This window comes from Bufo gargarizans, chromosome 8 (assembly GCF_014858855.1).
Source record: "Bufo gargarizans isolate SCDJY-AF-19 chromosome 8, ASM1485885v1, whole genome shotgun sequence".
Taxonomy (NCBI): Eukaryota; Metazoa; Chordata; class Amphibia; order Anura; family Bufonidae; genus Bufo; species Bufo gargarizans.
The window spans coordinates 174,233,305-174,261,078 of NC_058087.1; the positions used below are offsets into that span (position 1 = coordinate 174,233,305).

At 44.0% G+C, this 27,774-nt stretch overlaps 2 protein-coding genes across 3 annotated transcripts in view; one reads left to right on the forward strand and one right to left on the reverse strand.

The window, feature by feature from the left end:
* The window catches only part of GPER1 (G protein-coupled estrogen receptor 1), a 30,645-nt gene extending 5,335 nt beyond the window's left edge, over positions 1-25,310 (reverse strand). Inside the window, exons 1-3 of one of the 2 annotated variants that reach the window (XM_044303943.1) lie at positions 25,035-25,310; positions 5,781-7,971; positions 4,068-4,069 (exon numbers count right to left, since the gene is read on the reverse strand). In XM_044303943.1, the coding sequence (XP_044159878.1) occupies positions 6,566-7,648 (1,083 nt within the window). In that variant the 5' untranslated portion in view covers positions 7,649-7,971; positions 25,035-25,310 and the 3' untranslated portion in view covers positions 4,068-4,069; positions 5,781-6,565. Of the gene's footprint in view, positions 1-4,067; positions 4,070-5,780; positions 7,972-24,677 lie in introns of both variants that reach the window. The other variant, XM_044303942.1, reaches the window with a different exon arrangement.
* Positions 1-27,774, forward strand: part of C8H7orf50 (chromosome 8 C7orf50 homolog) — a 237,390-nt gene that overhangs the window by 33,465 nt on the left and 176,151 nt on the right. The window lies entirely within an intron of this gene.

A 27,774-nucleotide genomic window follows, 5' to 3' on the forward strand; every position in this document is an offset into this window, starting at 1 on the left:
CCATCGTTTCTGAACTCAGAATAAAATTCTAACCAAAATTAAGTCAATTATATTACTAAACCAGAGGAACCAGCAGATAATCACTTCTATCAAAAGCAGTTTACATTGGTGCCAAATCTACAGTGAGGATGCTTGACCAGTAAAATTCCACATCAGAGTTTAAGAAGTTCTACTCTAGATTAAGGCCATGACTACTCAAGGCCTGTTTAAAAGGTTTAACATTGAATTATAGGATACCTACCTTACATCTGGTGGCTTTAGAGGCAGAGCTTGCTAAGGTGCTCTATATTAGTGTTTCATCTTCTGTCCCCAAGTCCACCACAGGTCTTGTTTGCAGGACGTCCATTGTATTGTATAAATTGACAGGGCATCTGCTATTGCCAGGGCCGTCTTTACCAAGGGGCAAAAGGGGCAGCTGCCCTGGGCCCAGTTGCTCCTGGGGGGCCCAAGGCAGCTGCCTCTTGAGCCCTGCTAGCTACTGCCCCGGGTGTCAGGCTGTCGGCTACACAGGCATCATGATCGTACTGTGTTAATGATCTTAATTCTAGGACCTTAATGAGTTTTGCTCTAGGACCTTAATGACATCATTACCATGTGACCAGTAACCTAGCAATTACTGGTCACATGGCTATGAGGTCATCACAGGTCCTGTGGAGTGTTGCAAAAGTTAACTGTGGAGCTTTTTTGTGTAAAGATTACATCAGAAAAAGGTGACAGGGGCTGTTATGTTAATATACTGTAAACTACTGTATAGTGGGGTGCTGTATACTGTGTGGTGGGCTGTATATTGTGTGGTGGGCTATATATTGTGTAATGGGCTGTATATTGTGTGGTGGGCTGTATACTGGGGGGGGGGGTGGCCTGTATACTGTGTGGTGTGCTGTATAGTGTGGGGGGGCCTGTATAGTGTGGGGGGGGCCTGTATAGTGGGGGGGAGTGCTATACTTCTGTACTGTATAGTGTGGGGGGCTGTATCGTGTATAGTTTGGGGTGCTGTATACAGTAAGGTGTTGTATTCCGGGAGGTTCTGTATACTGTGGGCTGCTATACTGCTCTACTATATACTGTGGGGTACTGTATAGTGTGGGGTGCTAAACTGCATACTGTGTGGTGCTGTATACTATAGGGTGCTATACTGCATACTGTGAGGTGCTGCACTGTAACACTAGGGTGAGCCGAGCCCTGGTCTCCTTCCTGCAGAGCGGTGCCCACTTCCAGCCCAGAGCACTGATCCTGAGCCGCTGGAGTCTTCAGAACTGGAAGTATTTACAGTCATTCACTGGACTCTACCAGATGTGTGGATTTTTTGTGTGTGTGTTGTGGTGGAGGGCGTGATTGCCTGCTAAGGTGTGGGAAGGCGGGATCCAGGGGGCCCAAGTAAATTTTTGCCCAGGGTCCAATCAATATTAAAGACGGCCCTGGCTATTGCTCATGGTATTTTGTCAACTAGATATCCTCAAATCATGAGCCTATTAGAGGTACTCGGGTTTTAAAATCAGACCCCTGCTTTTAGTATTATTAAGCAGCACTACCCTGTGGGATAGCCTTTAAAACACCTCCTGCAGGATGATTACATTGGGTACTACATTTTAGTCCCTCCTGGAGCCTTCAGATGAGTAGCATTGCCTAAAATTGCTTTGTACTGCTAGGTAGGTTTGAGGGCTGAATACCAAGTATTAAGTGCTTCAGATTTTGAAGCTTGGGACCATCCATTCCTTGTATTCAAAATACGGTAGATATTCCCCCACATGAAGCCCCCAGTGACACTACTGTTCTTTCCCATTCTAGTTCCCACTGGCACCAGGTCAAATTGACCACCAATAAAAGAATAACAAAAAATATGGTCACCTTCTAGTGGTCACCATGTCTTTCTGTCCACCTCGTGCTCTTGCAAATATGGCTTCCCTGATGGATACAAGTAACTGATGACTGTGAAACAGGACAAGTTCCACCGGTCCCTCTCTACGTTTTCTACTACTGTTATTTGTCTTCCCGATTAGGATTTCTGGTTAGGAAGTGCTCTTCCTCTGTCATTCTCCCAGAGGCTGATACCATCTTATTTACTTCTTGCATTCTCCGGATATTGGAGTGGTCAGGGTAGGATGTTTTTGGAATGCCACGTCACTGGAATTCGTTCATGTGCTCTTTAATCTTCCAGTTGCAGAGTGCCCCATGCCCGGACCCTTCATTTTGGCACTGGGAGTGTTGTACCATTGCCAGACAGGAAGGAGTAGAATAAACTTGAGACACACCCTTCCAGTTTACCGTACAAGCGCATACGCCATTAGAGTCTTTATGACAGCACATTGGTATTGTGCTTATTAAAGGGTTTTTCTTTAGGGGAGAAAATGTGTTTTAAGTAGGGCCTGAAAGAATTAAAAATATATAAATATACTCCCCTTACCGTTCTGCTGCCGTTCCTGAGATGCTCCAGTACCCGCTGTTCACACTGGAAATGGCTGACACATCTCGGTCAGTGGACCGAAGCAGTGTTGGAACGGCAGCGACAGGAGATTGGTGAGGTGATTATGGCGTATATGTTTTTTGCCCATTTTAAGCAAATTTTCATTTTGAGATCATGTGTTACTATTTCCTATGTGATCTTCTTCATGGGTATATTTTTTTTATTATGAGTTGGTGTGTTCTGGTTTCCTGCCACCGTACATAAGCCGCTGGTGTGTTTAGGGTTCTTTTCCGGCATTGAGTTCCATCCTATGGGCTCAATACCGGAAAAGAACTGATCAGTTTTAGGCCTCATGCACATGAATGTATTTTGTTTCCGTGTCTGTACCTTTTTTTTTTTTTTTTTTTGCGGAGAGGATGCAGACCCATTGATTTCAATGGGTCCGCAAGAAATGCGGACAGCACACCGTGTGCTATCTGCATCCGTATGTTCGTTCCGTCTCCCTGCAAAAAAAATATAACATGTCCTATTCTTGTCCGTTTTAGGCATTGTTACAATGGATCCGCAAAAAAAACAAAAACTGACGGCATACGTTTTTTTTTTTGCGGACCGCAAAACTCATACGGTCGTGTGCATGTAGCCATATCCTAATGCATTCTGAATGGAAAGCAATCCGTTCAGGATGCATCATGATGTCTTTAGTTCAGTCTTTTTGCCTTTTCAGGACGGAGATAATACTGCAGCATGCTGCGGTTTTATCTCTGTCCAAAATTCCGTAACACTTTTTTTTTTCCCATTGAAATCCATTAATGCCCGAATGTTCCGGCAAAATGGATCAGTTTTTTTGCGGTCTGCGCATCCTCAAACGGCAAAAAATGTGAAAAAAAAAAAATCCCGGATCCGTTTTTCCGGATGACACCGGAGAGACAGATCCGACATTTCAATGCATTTGTCATACGGATCAGGATCCTGATCCGTCTGACAAATGCCATCTGTTGGCATGCGTTTTGACGGATCCGGCAGGCAGTTCTGCCTGCCGGAATCCTCTGCTGCAAGTGTGAATATACCCTTATTTTGTTATAGTGCATAATGGACCTATGTTGGGTGGGTGTCATAATGGTGACTCTTGTTCTGGCCCGATGTTTCAGATTGGAGTGTGTGTGTGCCCACCCACCCTATTCATATAGGATGGGCCTCCACATTAAAGGGGTTTTCTGGGATATTCTCAGGATAGCTCATCCATATATACGTTTGATAGGGGTCCAACTACTGGCACCCCTGCTGATCAGCTGTTTGAAACGACCACGGTGCCCTCAACCTCGGCTAGTGATGTCATGTTTATTAGTCACATGGCCTAGGTGCACCTCAATCCCATTCAAGTGATGAACCTGGGCTGCAATACCAAGCACAACCACTATACAATGGATGGCACTGTGAAGAGGCCACAGAACTCACTGGAGCCCCGCGGCCCCTTCGGACCACCAACAATTTGTTATTGATGACATATGTAGGAAGAATTACAGAGTCTTCTCTTTATGAATCCAAGTGGTAGTCTGTAAATCCCATCAAAATCTAGGCCTTGACTACTTCTGGGATTGCTCCAGCTATCCTGTTGAAGGAAGGACATCAAGACTTGAGTGTAGGTTTTCAGCCTTGATGCCACGTCTGTAGTGTTTGGACGGTCACTTTATATATTGGGGTTTAGTTCTTTATGACAGAGTAATAGTTTAAAGGGGTTGTCCTCTTTTTTTTATACTGATGACCTATCCTCAGGATTTGAAGAGAACGTCATGTCTTCATAGGTCATGAGTATAAAAAAGCCCTTTAAGAAAGCGGCAGGGAAATAATTATTCACTGCTGGTTCTCACTACATCAAATCTACAGCTGCCTGGAGGTATTGGGATTTTTTTTTTCTGGAAATGTTATGTTTTTAGGCCTTTTTGTGAAAAGGATATTTCCTGTTTTTACTTTTTAATTACTTTAGTGTCTTATTAGCTTGACTTTATCTTATAAAGCGAGCGGGTTCAAAAGGCCAAGTGTAATATCTACACATCAGTGGAGACTACAGTGTTCCTGCCGAGACATAAGGGTTCTGGAGGAAAGCTGCTAATTACACAGAATGTGAAGAAAATGTGATGTAATCATCTTCCGGAATAATCCTTAGGATCTGTGCAATGCCTTCGTTTTCCAGACGCAGGACTTTGGCAGACATAACGAGTTGTTAGAAAGTTTAGCACCAAAGCCATGGTTTTAATATGTCAGAGTTTTCTTGCTGGTTTAAGCCTCATGCACACGTCCGTGGAACGCGGTCCGTGTGATACCGGCCTGGATTTCTTCGGAGTGCAGGAGCGCACGGCGGCATTGGTTGCTATGATGCCGTGCGCTTCTTGCCGCCGCCGCAGTACAGTAATACACTGGTATAGATCATACCAGTGTATTACTGTGCTGCGGCTGCAGCAGTAAGCGCACGGCATCACAGCAACCAATGACTCCGTGCGCTCCAGCACTCCAGGCCGGTATCACACGGTCAGTGTTCCACGGACGTGTGCATGAGGTTTTGAGGGGATGTTCAAACGATGGTTCTTACAGTGGAACTTTGGCGTGGACAGCTGCACCAAAATTCCGCCAAAAACCTACCGATGGCCCCGTTAATTCGTACATCTCAATGGGAGGCCGCGCTGAGGATCGCGGAGCGGCGGCTTACAGCTGCAGATGCTCCAAGAAGGGACATTTCTGTTCTTGTTGCAGCCGCGGCTTTTAGCCACCACTTCTAGGTCCTCAGCGCTGCCTGCCATCAAGATGTATGGGAAGCAGAAAGGATGCAGGTTTTTCGGCGGAATTTCCCTGAGGCTGTCAGCGCCACTGTTTTGGTGTAAAAGCTGTCGTGTGAACGTCCCCATAAGGCAGGGGTAGGCAACCTCCGGCGCTCCAGCTGTTGTGAAACTACAACTCCCAGCATGCATACTTGCTCTGCTCTTCTAAGAACTCACATAGAAATGGATGGAGCATGCTGGGAATGGTAGTTTTGCAACAGCTGGAGTGCTGACGGTTGCTGATCCCTGCCATAAGGAGTTTCCCAGGCTCCTCAGGATAGGTCTTTAATATCTAATTAGTGGGGGTCCGACACATCGCACCCCCACTGTAGAAATCTGGTGTAGAAAACTGTAGATGTTCTACTACGCTTTTAGGGGTTCATCTGATGGCATGCCTGTTGACGGTTTCCTGTGACATCCAGCAGAATTTTTAGTGGTTTTCAGAGCTATATTACAGAACCAGTACAAGATCAGTAATGTATTCACTGCATGTGCCCACTGCCAGACTTGTTTTTGGATCACACAGAAGAGGTGCATACGTGAACCGTGAGGATTTGTTTTACTTCCATTGAAAGACATTAGAATTTTACAGTATAGTGATTCATTATATGCAAAAATGTACATTACCCTGATAAACCATTTTAAGATTTTGCAGTTTTCTAACAGCGTGTGTAATGTCATTCCACTGAACTCCACAATTTATACCAGGAATGAGCTGTAGATCGTCCACAAAAATTGCATCGTAGCTGAAAATTGACCCTTAAAGGGGTTGTCCCATCTTGGACATTGGAGACCTATCACTAGGATATGCCCCAATGTCTGATAGATGTGGGTCCCACCTCTAGGACCCGCAGCTATCCTTAGGACAGAGCCCGCAAAGTGACGCAGGACGCATCGCTCATGTATGGCCGCCCTCCATTCATTTCTATGAAAGAAGTGACGAAAATAGCCGAGTACTAGCTCAGCTGTTTCCATTCTAAGGATAGGTGCAGGTCCCAGATGTGCCCCCAATGTCCAAGATGGGACAACCCTTTTAAATCACACCGACACCTTTTCTAAGAGGGACGCCGATCGCGGACAGATACCGCTCAGTGGCATTCAACTCATAGGTACGTTTAATGGACGCACTAGGAGTTTTCTTAGTGCTTACCATAAATGGACGCACAAGACAGTCTGAAAGGTGCCTGACTCGTACACCGTTCACTTCTGTTTTGGAGAATCCACCAGACAGATTCCATAATTGACGGAAAAATGAGCGCCCTACGCAGGACTATTTTCTGTCAAGATGGACACTTTGGTGGAACCCAACCAAATCCATTATAAGTCAATGAGTTCTGTTATAACGCATTTATACCCCACTGTTATATTTGATTTCAGAAGGCTCTGTGCTTTCGGGAATGACTGATTTAAGAGACACTTGGCAGAACCTGTTGAGAGCAGACATGCTCCTCTTGTCCTTGATGTACAGACGAAGCTTGTCTCTAAAGGTTTCCCCTAGAAAACTGTAAATGAGAGGGTTCAAGCAGCTATTCGAGAAAGCTGCCAGGTTGACAATGTGTCCCGTAAGAGGGTGGCTGTGCCTAAAAGACTCATTGTCTTGCTTGCCATCGGTGCTTTGCAATAGTCCAATACTAATAAATACGTTTTCCGGTAGCCAGCAGATAAAAAAGACCAAGACGACCACCACAATCATTCTCAGCGCCTTTTGTCTCCTTGGTCTCAGGTTTCGGTGCTTGTGCGCCCTGATCAGTACCCGAATAATCAAGGAGTAGCAGAGGCCAATAATTGCAAAAGGAATGATAAACCCCAGTGTAATTTCCAACCACTGGATTTCTTTGACGTCCGCAAAACAGAAATGACCGTCTTCCGTGTGCTGCACTTGTACTGCAGTGAATGGCAGCAACGTGGCCGATATGGAGGCCATCCAGATCAGTCCGCAGCTTAATCGTGCGTGCTCTTTTGTTCGAAATATATTGGATTTCATCACTTTGGTCAGTGCGATATACCTGTCGAAGCTCATCCACGTAAGAAAGAATATGCTGCTGTACATATTGATTTGGAGAAAGAGCGACATGAAGGTGCAAAGGATGGTAATATCGTAATATTTCTCGTTCAGGTTGAAGACCTCAATTAGAGAGTCTGCCACCAGGATGAGGTCGGCGGCAGCTAAGTTGATGAAGTACAAGTCCGGGATGGTCATCTTTTCTCGGAAACGGATGTTTACGACCAAAATCATGATGTTTCCAATGAATCCTATAGGGAAAAGCAAAACTGTGTAGAGGCATGATAAGAGGAGCCCAATGAAATAATGCCTGTTGATGTCGAGAAGGCCACCGCTGGTCAAGCTTTCATTGCAATAATATGATTCATTTAACTCCAGTAATGAGAAATTGCAAGTGATTGATGGCCTTGCTGTGTCGTACACATCCATATTTAGACATTAATTAAAGGGATATTTGTACAATAGATCAACATTTGATAGGTTCAGAGCCATACTGTGCTCAGCAATGATGGATTAGCGGTGACCTCCGCGAAGCAGTCATTTACTGGACATCATTTCTCGTGAGGAGCCTTCTTTCTTTATCGCACTGACAGCTCTGTACACAAATAAAAATGTCAGATCGCCACGAGCCGGAAAGCATTCTTTAGGTTCCTTTACCAAGAGCATTTCCACATCCAGACCGCTGTCTTTAGTCAACTTGAGTGAATATATATAGAGTGCTTGGATTTCTCAATCTTCAAGTCATCCAAATTCTGAAAAACAGAATCAATGGTTACTTGAACAGATTTTATCTATTTGATCAAAGTCACAAATATATTAAATATTAAAATCACTTATTTTTGAAGGCCATGTGGAATACCACTTTAAAGGGGTTGGCTCATCTGAGACGATGGGGGCATATCGCTAGGATATGCCCCATTGTCTGATAGGTGCGGGTCCCACCGCTCTCCCAAACGGAGCCCCGAAAGTGGGGGAGGGCGCACTGTGCATGCACATGTGCCCTCAATTCATTTCTATGGGGCCGCCGAAAATAGCCGAGCACTGGCTCGGCTATTTCCGTCGGGCCCTTAGAAGTGAATGGCAGCTGTGGCCGGTCATGCACAGTGCACTCTATTCACTTCTATAGGGGGAGTGCTTGTTGGTGGCTGGACCAGAGTCTTCCAGTCACCACTTTCCCCGCTCCGTTCTCGATATAGGTGCAGGTCCCAGCAGTGGGACCCGCACCTATCAGACAATCGGGGCATATCCTAGCGATATGTCCCCATTGTGTCAAATGACAATGCTGTAGGTTTTTAGGTTGGCTTGACTGTTGAGATTAGTTGTAGAGCCTGTCCTTGTATGCCTTGCATTGCAATGTACTTTGAAATATTTTTTACCTCAAATTTATGGTTTTGGCTTTAGTAATCAGATATTTTTAAACCCAATCCTCTGTGTCTATCTACTGGCCTATATATACATTTTATAAAATAGTTTGGTCTCCTCATTCTCAGAATGCCTGTGAGATACTGTTCAATAAAGCTTCAGCTGCAGCCCGGGTGCCCTGAGAACGAGACCTCTGGTTTCTTGATTCCGGATCAGTTGGCTGTGTTGAAGTGGTTTATATGTCTTCTTCCTCTGTTTGTTTAGATTGGACGGGGCGCACTTCACCCCCTGGTTCTCTTGTTTTCTTCTTGAATCCCAACCCAACAAACTCATTGTTTAATCTTTAACCCCTAATTCCCCATGGGACCTCTTGGTGGTTTGTTTAGACTGGCTTCCAGTGTTCTCCTGTCATGGGATCTGTCAAGCAGAACCGGGAGCAGCCTATTTTATTAGGCTGCGTTCAAGGGCATTTAGTTCTTTCTAGGTGATGCCTTATTGAAAGTAATCAACTTAAAGAAGATCCAGATTTTTATTTTTTTTAGTTCATGGCAGCCACCAGGCAGATTGCCTGCTTAGAGGGTTGCATCTGCTAAGGCAGAGCTTTCATCTAGTGGCATTAGCGTGTTACTTGATACGCACAATAGCCAGTCTTATGTTGGCTATAGTTCATTGACAAAAGTAGTCCATAACTAATAACTTTTACAGTTTTAGTTGATTATGGGAGGATTTTATTTTTCATCAGGGAAAGTTCATGAGTTTGACATCTCTGATGAGAAAAACATTTTTTGGGGCCGGTTATGAAAATCAATTTTAGATGGCAGGACAGATTTAAGGGTTGGCGATTACATTTTTATGGGCGCTGAGTGGACTGGCCATAGACCCTACAGGGAAATTTCCTAATGGGCTGATGCCCAGGGGGCCACCAAAGCCCTTCTTATGGCCGCCAGCCAAATACAAAATGATCTGATGCTCTCAGTATTAATTAATACTGGTAGCATCAGGTACTTATGCACCTGGCCGCAGGTGCCCTCTTGAACTCAACTCTATCACTGTCTTCAGGACGGTGATACAGTTAAATACTTCTGCTCTGTGTTGTTTGGTTCTGCAGGGTCGGTAATTTGTGTTGTACTATGGTTTTCAGGCCCTGCCTACTTTTGTTGTTCCTGTCTACTTGTTTTGGCCCTGCCTACTTGTGCTACCCCGTCTTATGTCAATTTGGACCTGCCTACAACATGGGGCCACTTTTTTTTTTTTTTTTCCCCAGAGCCCAGTCCACCCCTTTCCAGCAGTCATCATCTGACACTTGTCTGAGACGTTCCTGGACACAAAGGCCTTTCACATAACCTGCTAAACTCTAAGGCTGGTCTCACACGGCCATAATAAGTTCCATATTATGGCCACAGCTCCCGAGCCATCTATGGTGCTACTGTACTGAGTGTTCATCAGCACAGGGTGCTCCAATAATGTACTGGTGCAGAATCACCCGAGGTAGGAGTATTGTGGCCATAATACAAGCAGCCCTTATGGCCAACTATAGCACCATGCAACACCTTTGATACTCTAGGAATGGAACGATGCCACCTTGTACAAAGCTTGTCTGTATTAGGCGCAGAATAGTCAGAGACTGAGATGTTTGGCCTCCTGACAACCTGTTTTTCAGCTCATTGATCTGATACCGCTCATCTCACCCTCTTATTTATTCTGTGTCTTTGTTACAGTCTCCTGAGTGAACGTGGGATGCCAGGTGCTCCATTGTTAGGTCAAGTGTCCCTCTATGTATGTGCGTGTACCTGAATAGGGCCATGTGTACACAGCTAAACGGTTGACTGTTCTCAGCTCAGGGTGTGCGTTTAGTATTTGAGCATGTCCTTCACCTGCTTAGGGGACATGAGATATCTTTATATTGGATTATTATCAATCGAGTTAGGACATAATTACAAGTATGGAAGGTATGTGCAATTTTGAGCCTTGTTTGGTAATTGCTTTCTATGAAGCGTTGGGGCAGTAACAGACGTGGTGGGCGGTCAGGATGCAGCCGAAGATGGCGGGGCCATGGAAGTTGCAGCTGTTTTCTATGGATGGTTAAACATTGATTGTCGAATGCTTGGTTATTGTTAAAGGGATTTTCCGGGACTACAGTATTGATGACTTAAAGGGGTTTTCCGATATTTTTTTTACTGAGCCATGAGTATCTGATCGGTGGGGGTCCAACACCCAGGACCTCCACGATCAGCTGTTGAGATGTCAGCAGCACTCCTGTGAGCACCGCGGCCTTCTCTCTGTTTTTCCTAGGCCAGGTGATGACGTGTTCATCGATCACGTGGCCTAGGAGCAGCTCAGCCCTATTTAAGTGAATGGGTCTTGAGCTGCAATACCAAGCCCAGCCTCTATACAATGTACGGCGCTGTGCTTGGTGCTTCTGCATTCTCAAAATAGCTGATTGGTGGGGGTCCCGAGTGTCGGACCCCCGCTGATCAGATACTGGTGACCTATCCGGAAAACCCTTTTAAGGTCTCTTTACATGGGACGACAGAGCAGCAGATTGTTGGGCAGGAAGCGTTCTTTCCCAACAATCACCTGCTCGTCAGCGGAGGTGAGCGCTGTATTTACATTCAGCGATCTCCTCCACAGTAGGGGGAGGAACGATCGCTAATGCCGTTGCTCGTCCCCATTACAACTACCCTTTTCCATGCAAATAGAATTATTCCTCAGTTGAAGCATCAAGACATGATGGCATGCTTGGAGGTTATGTGGTGCCATCTGGTACCATATAGACTTCTTCCGGTGCCATATTACGGCTCCCTACTTCTTGGAGGTTATGTGGTGCCATATGGTACTGTATAGACTTCTTCAGGTACCATTTTAAGGCTCCCATAGTGGTGCCATAGTACGGTTTTGTGCTCTACTTAGAGCTTAACAATAATCTGGCTCCTGGTGTATTTGTTGCTGCGTATAAGGAAGGGAGGGGATTGTTCTTAATCAGTTTTAATATTAAAAATAAGCCTGGGAATTGTCAGTGCAGTTGTATGAATGCCTATAGATAGATGGGCCTGTATACAGTGCTGGAAGAGAGCACTTAAGGGTCTGTCCGAAGCTAGAAATACAGGAAATTGGGCTCTTAAGGTTGTGTGTAGCTTCAGCTGGCCTCACTCCTATGCATTGTGCAGTGTCCTTATTCTTATATTCACGTGAAAAACTACCCAGATGTGGCTGAAGATATCGCTCGGAACAATGCAAGCGTTATGAAATCGGATACACAATAGAACGAGATTTCCCAAATTAAACACGGCAGACAAAAAAAACGAAACCCAAAAACAAGCAATGTCCTAAAATACTATCCTGATCCCAAAGTGCCAGGTGGGGATTGGAATAAAAGCGGCACGTGTACAAAGGGGACACTCCCTTGAAGGCCACATTGTCTATTTGTGGGCAGCCTGTTATAGAGCAGGAGGAGCGGAGCAGTTTCATATATATTTTTATAGGAAAAGATTCAGTATAACTTGTGTTTTATTCATTTAAATCCCTACTCTTTTTAGGCTTGGGAGCCCATTGGGCAGTCCTATTCAGTGATTGATTGGGGAAAGGCCACTGGACTCCTAAGCATAGAAAGAGCAGGGATTTAAATGAACAAAGTTCTACGGAGTCATTTTCCACCATACTATATATCCATCTGCTCAGCTCCACCTGTCCTATAACAGGCTGCCTGCAGATTGCATTTTCATGGTGACAGGTTACCTTTAAAGGGTCACTGAGTTTTGGTAAAACTTTCGATAAGTCATAGAGACATATCTAAAGATTTGATTAATGGAGGTTCGGACGCTGAGACTCCCACTGATCGCTAGAACGAGGAGAGAGAAGCTCCTACATATCCTCGCTGCAGGAGACTGACTCAGTAGAAGTCTATGGCCCCGTCTCGATCCCGTCCTCTGCGGTGAGGAGAGATAATACCGGCCAGTGACCACGAGGAAGGCTCAGGTGGCCCACCAGGGAATTTCTCTGTAGGATTTATGGCCAATCCGCCCCTAGGAGTGAGAGTGCGATATGTGCGCACTTCTCTCTCCTCGTTCTAGCAATCGGTGTAGAAATCAGTGGTCAGACCCCCACCGAACAAAACTTTTGATATCTCTCTGTGACTTACCAAATGTTTTAACCAAATTCGGTGACCCCTTAAAGGCAATGTACACCTTCAGAGGCAAAAAAAAATGTATTGCATTTTACTCATTTTGGGCTAAATTTTTTTTTTCGGTTAGTCTTTATTCAAAATATTGATTTGTTCTATCACAACGAGTTAACTGTTTATCTAGCTGTGTGAATTGTACTTTTTACTTTCTCTTTGTGCTGTCATCTAATAACCCTTATCTGTAATTTACTAAGAGGTCATAAACATTTAAGCCACATCCTTTTCAGTAAGATAAGAACTGAGCTGTAATACATGTTTATAGCAGAGATAAGGAGCCTGTCAGATTAGGCTACTTTCACACTGGCGTTTTGGCTTTCAGTTTGTGAGATCCGTTCAGGGCTCTCTCAAGCGGTCCAAAACGGATCAGTTTTGCCTGATGCATTCTGAATGGAAAATCCATGACGGATCTGCACCAAACGCGAGTGTGAAAGTAGCCCTAGCTGGTTGATGGACAAGAGCGAAAATTCATGTCCTCCTACTAGAGCATCTCAGCCCTGTACAGAAAAAGGGCTCCATATCTTTAATAAAGACCAATTTAAAAAATGGTTTTAGCACAAAAGGCGTACAATGCGATAATAATTAAAAAAAAAGTAGGCCCCCAAAAGTGTACAAAGCCTTTAAGGCAGGGGTGCACAACCTGCGGCCCCCAGAGCCATGGTTTGCGGCCCCCGCCCTGCTGGGCAGAAACACAGCTGATCCTGCAATCAGCTGTGTTTCTGCACAGAGCACCGCACAGCAGATGGATCACAGGTTTTGCTCCTGCCCTGTAGCAGGAGCAGAAAGGGTCCCCGGCTATTAGTGAGAGCAGGGAAGCCGAGGAGAAGACCGAAGCGCTTTATTAGCGCTTCTGCCTTCTCCTCTATGAGCGCTCTGCAGTGTAGACCCAGCGATCAGGTGATCGCTGGGTGTCTCGGGAACAGAGGAGCGCTGCCCTGGTACAAAGCCTCCGCAGCAGGCTGGTTTGCCTAAAACTGGGGCTCCTTTGGATGCTCCAGCTACAGTGGTAATAGTACAAAAAAAAATGTCACTTATTGTCTCCCAAAGGTCTTTCAGTGACCTCTTGGGGACAAATTATGTGGTAAAAATGTATATAAAAAAAAAAGTTCAAAAATGATTTAAAAAAATCTGAAAACTAAATAAATTAAAAAATTCAATACAAAGGAAAAAGTGCTTAATAAAAGAGTGTTCACTGTCCCACCACAGTCTTTTTATGAAAAAGTGCAAAATTTAAAAAAGTGACAGTGTGCCCACAAGGCTTTTTATGACCTCTTGGGGACATATGTAGCAGAAATATATTAAGTAAAAAAAAAAAAAAGACACATAAAAGAAAAAACACCCACACCAATCAAAACCGTCACCATTACCGCCGCATTCACGTGAAACTTTTCATATTATATAGCAAAACAGCCTACACAAAATAGAGAACTAATTATAATAATATATTTTGGTGTCAGTTTGCATATTGAAAGAATAAGGAGCTATAGTTTGAAAAAAATATACTTTTTAAAAACGTTTTGTACAGTTTCCCCCAAATAAAAATAGTTGCAAAAATTATTTTGGTAGTCCAACAAATAAGATAGTTACAACCATTTGAACCACCATGCGCGCTAAATCACAAAAAAGTGTTTGGTCCTTAAGGCCTTTTCGGGCCTGGTCATTCAAGCGTTAACCAATAGGCGCCTTCCCCACTAGCAAGGTAATGTGCTTACTGGTTACTGCAGAGCGCCTATAACTGGATTGGCAGGAGATGGTAGTAACCAGTGAGCTCCGTCCTCTGCAGTGAAGGAAAACGCTGATTTAGAAATAGGAGGCAGGATGGAAGGAAATGTCGCCACTTTTCTGGTAAAAAATGATTTTTAACAAGTTTCTGCAGCATGGCCTCTGAAATCGAAAATTCATTATTACCTGCTCCACTCCGCTCTGGTCCTCTGCACTGCCCCCGCTGCCTCCATCTTCCGGTTCCTGCTCTGTTTACACCTGTCAGTGCATGGCCATGGGCACTTGCACGGCTCCAGTCAATGACTGGCTTCAGCAGTGACACGCTGCTTGTGGCCACATCACCGCCTAAGCCAGTCATTGTCTGGACTGGTGTATGACCATGTCCATGCACTGCCAGGTGTAAACAACGGAGGCAATTCGAGGTACCGGAAAGGCGGGGAGCAAGTAAGTATAACTCTTCGGATTCAGGGGTTATGCTGCAGCACGATATTTGGGACAATTACTGGGAACAAGTGTTCATAGGAGCGCCCATATCTTATATCTGACCGGTATAATCGTGCAGCTGATCAGTCGATAAACAAGGAATTGCTCATTTGTCGGCTGATTTGCATTATTTATCAGGATGAAAGATGTCCGATTATCTGCAGCACGACTGTGGCAGCGATCACTCCTCCCCAGTCACTTTGCACTGGCTTGTGTAATAGGCAGATGAGCGCCGATCAACATTTTTTTATTTGCGGCCCCTTGAAATAGAACGATGTGTCAATGCGGCCCCCAGACCAAAAAAAGGTTGTGCACCCCTGCTTTAAGGTCATCAACGTGGTGAAATGAGGGATCTTGCTTCTGTTTGTGCTCTACACATGTCTAAAATGCTAAGCTGCACAATGCATGCTGGGATGTGTTATGCAGAATTAAAAAAATTATCAGCTTTTTTTTCTCAAGATAACACGTGTTTTCTTGGACAGCTGGCAATCCCTTTTTTTTTCTACTTCGGACAACCTCGTGTGGACACAGACACCCCATGGTTGGCCCAAGCATTCATCATCAGACTGCAGGCTGCAGTCAGTAGCGGGTTATAGTCATTCGCTGGCGATTCCACAAATAGCGTTGCATATCATTATAATTCTATGTTTAATTGTTCTTTTCCTTTTTTCCCTCTTCCACGTGAGTTGTGCTTCTCAGTCATATCGTATTGATCCTGGTGTTTGCAGCTTATTGACAGGCTGAATGATGTCTCCTCCGTGTGACGACCTCTTTTATCGTTGTACGGTACATTAGGTTCTGCTTTTCAAGCTCAAGTTTTCCTTTTAATGCCTCGATGATCTCATTTATTTTTTTGAGTTAAAAAACTGGATATTGGTTTAACAGGAATCATTTTCCATTAGTTTATATTAAAAGGATTCTCTAATAATAAACCGAGCATATAGTGCATCTTCTTACACATTGTGGGTCAAACTTTGGTTTTGGTGGGCTAGTGATGGGTACTACTTGCTTATATGAGATGCCTCCATAGGGAACAATGGGGGTCATTTATTAACACCAGCGTTTTAGACGCCGTTCTTACTAAACCCCTATACCTGGCGGTGGATCCGCCATAGTTATGAAGAGGCGCTGGCCTCTACATAAGTTTGACGGATCCGCCGCTGCTTCTAAATGTAAGACAGCTTCAGAGCTGTCTTACCCTTAGACCTTTTTCTACGCCTGTCGGCCCGTCCAATTTCCCGCCTGCGCCATGCCCGCTTTTTCAGACTTTGCATGAGTGAGGAAAAGTTGCAGTATTTCGGCTTCATAAATGACCCCCAATGTATGTATCCTGGCTGTCCATAGGAACGAGTATATGTAGAGATACAATCTCCTTTCCGTCATTTAGGGTCCATTCACACGTCCGTAAGCGTTTTTTGCGGTCTACAAATTGCGGAACCGCAAAACACGGATTCCGGCCGGATGCGTTCTGCATTTTGCAGAACAAAGCGGCCAACCCTATGATAGAAATTCCTATTCTTGTCCACGATTGTGGGCAAAAATAGGGCATGCTCTATCTTTTTTGCAGGGCTGCTGAACAGAACTACGGATCTGCATCTTTTGCGGCCCTATTGAAATTATTTGCAGAACGGATACGGACCCAGAACTATGGATGTGTAAATGGACCCTTACTGTCATGGTTAAACCCTGGGACAGAATCTGATACGAAACCCAGCCATGCACTTAGGACCATGATCAGTCACGAGTCAGACTAAAATGTACAATCAATTAGTTAATTTAAAGGGATATTCCCATCTGGAACATCACTAGGATATGCCATAAATGTTAGATAGATGAGGGTTTCAGATCTGGGACCCACTCTTCTCTCCAGAACGGGACCCCCAAAGAAAACGGAGGGCAGCCATGCATCTGTTGCCACCCTCTATTCACTTGGCTCTGCTATTTCTGCCAGTCATATAGCGATGAATGGAAAAGTGCCTGCACTTGCGAGTTTCACTTTCCATTCACCACTATGGGAATTCCAAAAATATGCGTGGTGTGCTCTCCTTCACTTCAAGGGCCACGTCCACTAGATAGAGGGGACCCACACCTGTCTGACATTGATGGCATATCCTAGCGATATGCCATAATTGTCCCAGATGAAGAAAAATTGACAAATTTCAGCCAATTCTGGCCAATCAGATTTTTTTCAGCCAGAAGTCTGCTGTTGGCTATCGCGACAAATGGTTCATATGTCCGGTGTTGTTGCCGACAACCCCTAGGGTTCTACCCTGTCCCTCCTGAATGTAAAAAAAAAAAACCCTACTCACATGTCCATGGTGGTGCCATTGCTCCTTTCCTGACCAATTCCAGTCCCCGTAGGATCAAAAAGTAGCTTGATCCTGTGACCACTGCCGCCAATCGTAGGCTTCAGTGGTCAAAGCAGCTTCCGGGAAAGGAGCAGTGGCAGGACTGTGAGTGGATTTCCTATGCTCAGGGGGACAGATGAAGACCCCAAGGCTTGTCTGCTCCAAGGCCGGACCACCCCTTTAATAGCACAAGCAACTATCATTATGAAGAATAAAATCAGCTGTACAAGGTAGGAGTGGCAGACAAAAATCCACCTGGGCATTGTGAGTCGTACCTGCAAGACCCCCAACAATCAAACATGGCTGATTGTTATGCTATCGATGTTTATGGTGGTAAAAGCCCTTTTAAAAGTCATGTATACCTAAACTACCATACCTACATCTACCAATGCAGTATAATGAAGCAACATTGTGAATAGCTTTGTGTACACATCTCCGTGGTAACAGACTACAAACAGACCCATTGCAGTCTGATCCTGTATCTATACAATCTTTCATCTGCTCCCTTCTTCTTACTAGTTCACAACAAATAGAGGATGGCAGAGAGAGTATGACTGCTCAATTTTTGTTTGGATTCTGTAACTATAGAAACATGCAGGTCTGTATACAAGCTGTAAACTGAAAATGGATATTTTTAATAGAAAATATATGCTACGTTGCTTCATTTTTCATTTTAGATTCATTAGAGGAATACAAAGATTTGTTTACATAGCCTTTAAAGAGAAAGGGAAGTGAGGTTACTGCATACATTACTTGCAGAAGAGAGACACCAACTGCTTCTGAGAGTAATGCATCTAGCTGTGCAGCTGAAACAGGGAATAATATGGATCAAAGAGACTTTAGGGAAGCCCAACTATAACTGTTCATTCACAGTTATGATTGTACAAAAACAAAGAAGCACAACCATTTTGGTAATTTTTTATTTTTTTTGAAAGCTCAGGAACGCTAAGATTTTCAGGGAAGCTATACACTTGTGTCCTTAGATACAAGATTTGTAAAGTAACTATAATTTAAAGAAACACAAGAAGGATTATTGTTCGTCTTTCCACTTGTGAAGCGAAATGCAGACGGTGGTTGTAACTTCCGTGTAAGTGGAGAGCGGTGTGGAGCGGATTAGTGTGGTACCTGATGGAGAACACAGTGACTGGTACTGTTGTCTGGAACGGCTGAAGCTATATGGACAGCATGGCTGCATTTTGTGTGTCCGCTTACATAGTAAATGAGAGTGCGTACATAGATACACAGATTGTGTACTTCAGCAAATGGCATTTATCATGTAGGGAAAGTGAATACAAGGCACTTACTAATGTATTGTGATTGTCCATATTGCCTCCTTTGCCGGATTGATTCATTTTTGCATCACATTATACACGGCTCGTATCCAGGGGCTACGACCACCCATCAATCCAGCAGCAGCGGTCGTGCTTGCCTATAGGAAAAAGCGCCAGCCTCTCTGGTAGCCAGGACTGTGGAAGCGCACATAGGCACGCAATTGCAGGAGCTCCCGTCCCGGCCACCTCGTATCTGTGCTGCAGCAGTGGCCGTGACTCCTGGAAGCAAGCAGTGTACAATGTGATGCAAAAATGAATCCAGCCAGCAAAGGAGGCAATATGGACAATCACAATACATTAGTAAGTGCCTTGTATTATCTTCCACTACATCAGAGTTCCCCAACTCCAGTCCTCAGGGCCCACCTACCAGTCAGGATTTGGGAATAGCCCACAGAATGAACACCTATGGTAAGTCCTAAGGCATTGACACTAATTATATCACCTGCTTAATACTAAGGAAATCCTAAAAACATGACTGCACTACATGATAAATGCCATTAGCCAAAGTGAGACAACCTTTTTATTTTCTATTCACGTTCATGAAGATTTTTATTGCTGGAAAAAGTCAAATACGCTCCTGGAATACTCTAACAAGCTCTTAACAGTATTTTAATGCACCAGAAATGTTGCACCAAAAAGTTGCAAATTTTTGAACAATCCCCCTTTTGCAGAAAAAAATTTGAGACTTTTTGCCAGTTTACGCCACACTTGGCACTTTTATAAAAAAAAAGTAGTGAGGGTGTGGGGGCAGGAGGGAATGGGAGACCGCCAAAAAGATTTGAAAAAGGGTTGTGCCATTTCAACTTATGCCCTCAGGGTAGGGGATGTGTCTAATTGGCAGGGGTTCGACCGTTGGGGCCCCTGCTGTTTACTAGAAGGGGACCGTTGTATCCCCATTTGAATGGAGCGGTGGCACGGCTGCATGCTGCAGCTAGGTTCAACTCTGTGGGGCTTCCAGAGAGAGCCAAGTACTCAGCTTTCTCTGACAAACTGATGGAGTGTAATGGAGCGACAGCATGCACACGCTCCATTCATACAGGGAAACACGGGTCTCCTTTCTAGTGACTGCCGGGGGCCCAGCGGTCAGGCCCCACCCAATTGGATACGAATCCTTTATCTTGTGGGTAGTTCATAAGTTGTTGTAATGGGGAAAACCTTTTAGGATTTCTCACGCCATTTTCTGGCTCATGGACCCCCAAAGATGTTCCATAATATATGAGGTGTACTGTATGCCTCAATAAGTTTGGCGCATATCATGTCAGCGCAGACTAAATCAAGACTGGAGTATCTAACACCATTCCTGATAAATTTCTCCCTTAGAGCTCATGCACATGAGCGTACGGGCCCCGTGCCTGAGCGCTGGACCGCAAATAGCGGTCCGCAATTCACGGGCATTGGCTGTGTGCGCTCCATTTGCGGATGAGGACCCATTGACTTGAATCGGTCCACGACCTGCAAGTTATGGCCAAAGGTAGAACATGTTCTATCTTTTTGCGATGTGGAGGCGCGGACCCGAAAGCCCACAAAAGCGCTTCATAGTGCTTCCAATTCATGCCTCCGCCCCGCAAAAGATAGGTGAAGTCAAATCTTGCAGATTGCGGATCCATTTGTTTCCGGTCCGCAATACGGGCACTGAGCCAGTACGCTGGTGTGCATGAGCCCTTAATATCTTTTGTAAGGGCAATGTCACACAAGTGTATTCAGTTGGGCAAATATGCTCTGTGTGACGGCAGTATTTCCCGGACTGACACAAACTCAAAGCATTAGGGTTTATTCACACGACTGTGTGTATTTTGCAGTCCGCCAAAAATACGGATGATGTCTGTGTGACGTCCCGTGTTGCGACCTTTTTTTTTTTTTTTTTTTTTAATAATGCCTATCCTTGTCCACAAAACGGACAAGAATAGGACATGTTCTATCTTTTGTGCGGGGCTACAGAACGGACATACGGAGTGCTGTCCACATTTTTTGCAGATCCGTTAAAATGAATGGGTCTTCATTGTATCAGCAAAAAATGCGGATCGGATATGGTCATCTGAATATAGCCTTATAATGATTTAAAATGCTGTGTGGGTTCCTGCCCGACTGTGACTGTACCGAATTGTACTGACATCACTATGTGAGTACAATTCAGTACAGCCAAGGTCGGCCTGGAACACACAGCATTATAAATCACTATAATGTTGTGAGTTCATGTCACAGGAGCAGCATTCAGTCCAGGTAATAGGGGTGCACCACCAATGAGGCCAGGTGAGGCGATCGCCTCAGGCAGCACCAGGTAGGGGCAAGAGGGGGGTAGAAGAAGGGCCATGGGCTGAAGGTTAGGGGTTAGCTTAAGAAATTGGCAATGGGGGGTCGCTATTTCAGTTTTCGCCTCAGGCAGCAGAAAGGCTAGGTGCACCCTGGAAATACTGCTGTCACATGGAGCATATTTCACAGGCTGAACAAGGTTGTGTGAAAGGTTGTATGTAGGTAGAAGTCTTCTGCTCACTTTCCTGTTCATAGAATACATCTAACATGAAGGAAATCACACATACTTACAGAGGACATGTCCCCTCCCCTGACATGTCTGTTTTAGTAACTACTTGCATTCCCCTTGTAATAACAATTCTGGAGCATCTATACTTATTACTCTATGAGCTGCCATTCCTTTATTATTCCTGCTAGAAGTTATGAACTAATAGCTTGCAGTTTGTAATGAAGGTCCAGCTGAGTGTTCCCAGTTGGGGTGTGTCTCTGCACAGTCCGACCCTGGCAGCACTGATTGGATAGTGTCAGACTGTTCAGGGACACACCCCCAACTAGTAACACCCATCTGGACCTGCATTGCAAACTGCTAGTAATTCATTCAAAACATCTAGCAGGAATAATAAAGGAATGGCACATCATAGAGTCATAAGAATAGATGCAAACAAACACATGTGGTGAGCTCACCCAGCTCACTCCTTCGTTCACACCGGTGCCAGGAAATTGCTGGCGCAGCAAAGAGATAAATACATATGAAGATAAAATCTTCAGTACTTTATTGGTGCATTTACACACATGGGGAAAAAAACTCCAATTAAAATCCCTTACGTGTTTCAACCAGGTATGGTCTTAATCATAGCATATTATATAGCTGGTCAAAAGGCGTAAGTGATTTTTATTGGCCTTTTTTTCCATGTGTGTAGATGCACCAACAAAGTACTGATGATTTCTAATTCATCTACTGGAGCTGGATTTCTTTTCTTCATGCATAAAAATAGATGTTCCAGCATTGTTATTACATGGGGGATGCATGTCGTTATTAAACCAGACATGTCATAGTTTTATTCTGGCAGCCTCTCGGCATGTTTGCCGTGCTGCCGCCGGAACTCCGGCCCGCCCCCATTATAGTCAATGGGGCAGGTGTGCCCTAGCGGCAGCGCGGATCCGACAGGCTGTTCACCTGCTGGAACAGCCTTCCGGAGTTCCTTGCCGCTAGTGTGAAAGTAGCCTAACTCAGATGCAGTAGATTTTAGCGCCATTTATATTATACTGAGCTCTTAAGTGTATTTTATATATATATGTATGTATGTATGTATATGTATATATATATATATATATATATATATATATATATATATATAATTTTTTTTTTTTTACATAGGACTGTAGGAAGTACTACTCATTCCAACATCCATAAAGAGAGATTTCATGGGACATGCATGCAGCCTCACAGGACGGGATTACAGATTCCGCTATATCCTGTGCAGGCTCCAAGGGTATGTGGTCCTTTGTTCATCATGGCTTCTCCAAGCCCAGTGGGTCCTGGTGCCAGGTCTGCCTGCTGCTGACGCAGGCTGGGCTACATCTTTGAGTACTTCAAAGCAGTACACTTGGAAAATCTGCCCCATATCTACCTGAATTCTGATTTCGGGGATTTTGTTGCAGAATTCAAAGTGTAACATTGTACCGCAATGCACTTATGTGCGTGTTCCATTGTGGAAGATTTTCCGCAACGTTGAGATTTCAACAAAAAAAAAAATCTCATCCATTTTGCTGCTACTGTATTACACTGCGGACTTTCCACGTGCAAGTCCTTTGCAGAAAATACACAGCATGTATCTGCCCCGCGTGGCCGTACCCATTTTGTGTATTTGCTTGTGTATCTGTCCATATTTCTTTCTCCAAAGTAGTATTGTCACTTGAATTTGTCTAGTTCAGGGTGACCACCCGAGCTCATTCTAATTTCATCTTAAAGGGAACCTGTGACATTGAACACGGAGTCTGATTTGGTCTGATGAAGCACATTGTAGACGTAGAGCAGGAGGAGCTGAGGAGATTAATAAATATACTTTTCTGGGAATAGATTCAGTAAAGCTTATATTCATTTATATCCCTGCTTTCTGTAAACTCCGGAGTCCAGTGGGCGGTCCTATCAGTTATTGACAGTTATCTCTATACACGTTCATACAGATGGGACCGCCCACTGGACTCCTAATCATACAGAAAGAAGTGTATAAATGACAGGTTATACTGAATGGGACCGCCCACTGGACTCCTAATCATACAGAAAGAAGTGTATAAATGACAGGTTGTCCTGAATCTTTTCCCACAAATCTATAGATCAATCTGCTCAGCTCCTCCTGCTCTATAACACGCTGCCTGCAGATGAAACACTGTGTACAATGCGACAGGTTCCCTTTAAGACCTCCTGGATGGCACCTCAATCTAGTTCTCATGCAGGGATATTGAAGCGGGGGGGGGGGGGGGATGCAGGACTGCAGATTTGCTGTTGAAAAGTTTGAAAAGCTGAGTGAGAGCTGAAAGGCGGACATATTGGTTGTCACCCAGCTTTCCCACAAACAGATCTAAAAAAATAATAATGGCCAAACACAAGTGCACAATAGTGAGCAGAAAAAGCCAAAACGTATTGTAAGTATATAGGTAGAGGCGACACATCGCATTGGGATTGACTGCAGCATATAGAGTGTTCATGATTGTGCAGTATGCAAAAAGTAAGGCGACCTCCGATCAACTGATACAAGTGTGGTAGACCTGCATAGTCCAGCAGATAAGGGGTTAAAGGCCATGCTCCTGAGATGGGATTATCAGTCCTTTGTATTATACGTCAGCTTTGTGGAATTACATTATATTTGTCGCCTTCTACAGCGATTGTGCTTTACTGGCTCAACCTCTAGCAGTCGGTGGCCAACATCCTTGGAACTATAAGCCCCAGTAATGCCCTAGCTGGTCATGATGGGATATGTAATACCCCAGTTCCTGATCCTTAGACCAGTCAGGGGACCACCACCATCATCCATCTATCTATTCAGGGTAGGATCCTCTGAGGAACATTCTACGGTCTATTGACCATAAACCTGACAGAAATAGAAATTGAACTTCGGTAATTGTAATGGATCGGGTCTGCTACTTTGGTTTTGGAGGTCCTACAAAACCAATTTCCATTAGTTTGAAATTGTTGAATAATTACATTAGATTTCTAACAGTCCAAAACAATTGGGTCATTATGCTCAGGCAGCCTCCACCGCTGTGAAGCGTATTGATGAAACCTCCGTATGGATTTCTTATAAATGTTACCATGGACCTAAATTACCGGAGGCGTCACCAACTTGAGAGCAGAAATTCAAATTTTTTATGGCAGGTTTCTCCTGCCGTAGTTGACCAGTCATTTTAAGCTACAAGTGCCAATAAGAGAAATGAAATTGCCGCTGATGACCCTCATCTGTCCAACCCTTCTAACCATGCTCACGTTTCGATCCCCGGTTAGATTGAGTCTTGTGGCTGTTGTATGCATTCTACAAGAGAATAGCTAATAGAGATGTAATCCCCAGGTACTGCATGTCACAAACACCGTCTTTGTGAAGGCTGAAGTGATTGACCAAGGGCAATGATTTTCTCAGCGTTATTGGATTGGCATGTTTAATTTGTGGCTTACCGTCTCCTCCCTTGTCCCAACTGTACTAACCAGGCTGTAAGCAGAATAACAAGCTCCCCTGTGGTGAACAACATATAATGAGGATGACTTAGTTTGTATTAAACAGAATCAATACCTTGAGATGCCTTGAAGATTCCAGTCAGGTTCTAGGAGTAGTTCGTATACGCTGCAGGTAGAAGTTAGATCTCATTTTTGGAATATCCTGGTCCATAAGAATGTTGAACGCATCAGATTTTCTCATCTTAATGCTCGCCGTATACCTGGGAAATAGGATCAGTTGCTCTACAGACTTCCTTTCCAATCAGTTGTCCATATTACCCAATGATGTTCGATATGATACAGGTAAGGAGAGAATGCTGAGGTTCTTATCACAAGGGTGACCTGTCACCGTCTTAAACACCGGAGACCTTCTCCGGACCCTCTGTCTAGAGCACCAGGCAAATCAATAGGCACGCGGCGGTAGATAGATTACCTTTTTGACTTGGCATCTCCTCCTTAGCAGACGTCCAGAAGGTCCTTACAATATACCACAGACCACAAATGCAAAGCCTTCTCCCCCCCCTCAGCTGCTCGCTGCCTTGTAACGTCCGTTGCAGAGGTTGTCACCTATTTGTAGGATTCAGTAGCGGTGAAAAAAAAAAAAAACTTGGTGGGACATTCGGCTGGAATCAAGAAATCTCCTCCTAGATGACAGCGATTTTAGGAGCTGCTTGTGGAGGAGTTCATTCCTTATGTCCCTGGCAACAGACTGGTGCTTCATAGATTCCCAGGGTTGTTCTAATTTGTGTCTGGTGGAAGTGCTGCTGATCCGGCTTCCTTTAAAGGCTCTTGTTAACCCTTCCTCTGCTGCCTGCAGACAGCCCAGGTTCCAGCCGTGCCACAGCTCCCTTCTTTTTGTCTGAAGGTTCTGGTTGGCATTGGCATTTTGCACCTATTTTGCTTGTTGTAGTTGTCGGCTGCTTTTTTTTTCTTTGTTGGTCAGTAACGAATGTCATGGAAAATACATGTACTCCTGTGATTAAAAGGAATAACATGGTCAGTTGTCTCACTTTATATCATTCATTATGGACACACTCATTTTCTGACCATTCTCTTATTCCTTAGCTTTTATCTTTTTTTGGTTACTGGCCCTTTAATTCATCTTCTCTCATTCTCTGTGCTCTGTTCATTCATGTTCCCTGTGTTTCTGTTCCCAGTTTCTTTGTATTCCCGCATTACAATCTCTGTTTTTCTCCCCGTTCTCTCTTCCACCAGCTCACTCTTCTTCTCAGCTCTTTCTTCATGTCAGCTCCCTTTTACATGGTCCATCGACCGTTCCATGTTCTGACTTCTCTCCCTCTCATTGGTTATCCGGAACCCATCTTCTCATTTCTCTCAACCCCCCACATTCTCATTGCTATTCCCTCATTCATCCTTTCATTCATTCCTAATGTTATTCATATATATATATATATATATATATATATATATATATATATACACACACACACACACACACACACACACATACAGTGGATATAAAAAGTCTACACACCCCTGTTAAAATGTCAGGTTTCTGTGATGTAAAAAAATTATTAAAAAATAAATAATTTCCGAACTTTTTCCACTTTTAATGTGACCTATAAACTGTACAACTCAATTGAAAAACAAACAAATCTTTTAGGTGGAGGGAAGAAAACAATAGCATAAGTGTGCACACCATCTTATAACTGGGGATGTAGCTGTGTTCAGAATTAAGCAATCACATTCACAATCCTGTTAAATAGGAGTCGGCATACACCTGTCATCATTTAAAGTGCCTCTGATTAACCCCAAATAAAGTTCAGCTCTAGTTGGTCTTTCCTGAAATTTTCTTAGTCGCTTCCCACAGCAGAAGCCATGGTCCACAGAGAGCTTCCAAAGCATCAGAGGGATCTCACTGTTAAAAAGTATCAGTCAGGAGAAGGGGACAAAAGAATTTCCAAGGCATTAGATATACCATGGAACACAGTGAAGTCATCATCAAGTGGAGAAAATATGGCACAACAGTGACATTACCAAGAACTGGACGCCTCTCCAAAATTGATGAAAAGACGAGGAGAAAACTGGTCTGGGAGGCTACCAAGAGGCCTACAGCAACATTTAAAGGAGCTGCAGGAATATCTGGCAAGTATTGGCTGTGTGGTACATGTGACAACAATCTCCCGTATTCTTCATATGTCTGGGCTATGGGGTAGAGTGGCAAGACGAAAGCCTTTTCTTACGAAGAAAAACATCCAAGCCAGGCTACATTTTGCAAAAACACATCTGAAGTCTCCCAAAAGCATGTGGGAAAAGGTGTAATGGTCTGATGAAACCAAGGTTGAACTTTTTGGCCATAATTCCAAAAGATATGTTTGGCCCAAAAACAACACTGCACATCACCAAAAGAACACCATCCCCACAGTGAAGCATGGTGGTGGCAGCATCATGCCAAGGGGCTGTTTTTCTTCAGATGGAACTGGGGCCTTAATTAAGCTAGAGAGAATTATGAACAGTTCCAAATACCAGTCAATATTGGCACAAAACCTTCAGGCTTCTGCTAGAAAGCTGAACATGAAGAGGAACTTTATCTTCCAGCCTGACAACCACTCAAAGCATACATCCAAATCAACAAAGGAATGGCTTCACCAGAAGAAGATTAAAGTTGTGGAATGGCCCAACCAGAGCCCAGACCCGAATCCGATTGAAAATCTGTGGGGTGATCTGTGCCCAGGAGATGCCCTTGCAATCTGACAGATTTGGAGTGTTTTTGCAAAGAAGAGTGGGCATATCTTGCCAAGTCAAAATGTGCCATGCTGATAGACTCATACCCAAAAAGACTGAGTGCCGTAATAAAATCAAAAGGTGCTTCAATAAAGTATTAGTTTAAGGGTGTGCACACTTATTTTATTTTTATATTTTTTCTTCCCTCCACCTAAAAGATTTCAGTTTGTTTTTCAATTGAGTTGTACAGTTTATAGGTCGCATTACAGGTGGAAAAAGTTCTGAAATTATTTATCTTTGCCTCATTTTTTTACAGCACAGAAACCTGACATTTTAACAGAGGTTTGTAGACTTTTTATATCCACTGTATATATACACTGAATAAAAATATAAACACAACCCTTTCAGTTTTGCTCCCATTTTGCATGAGCTGAACTCAAAGATCTGAAACATTTTCTACATACACAAAAGACCCATTACTCTCAAAT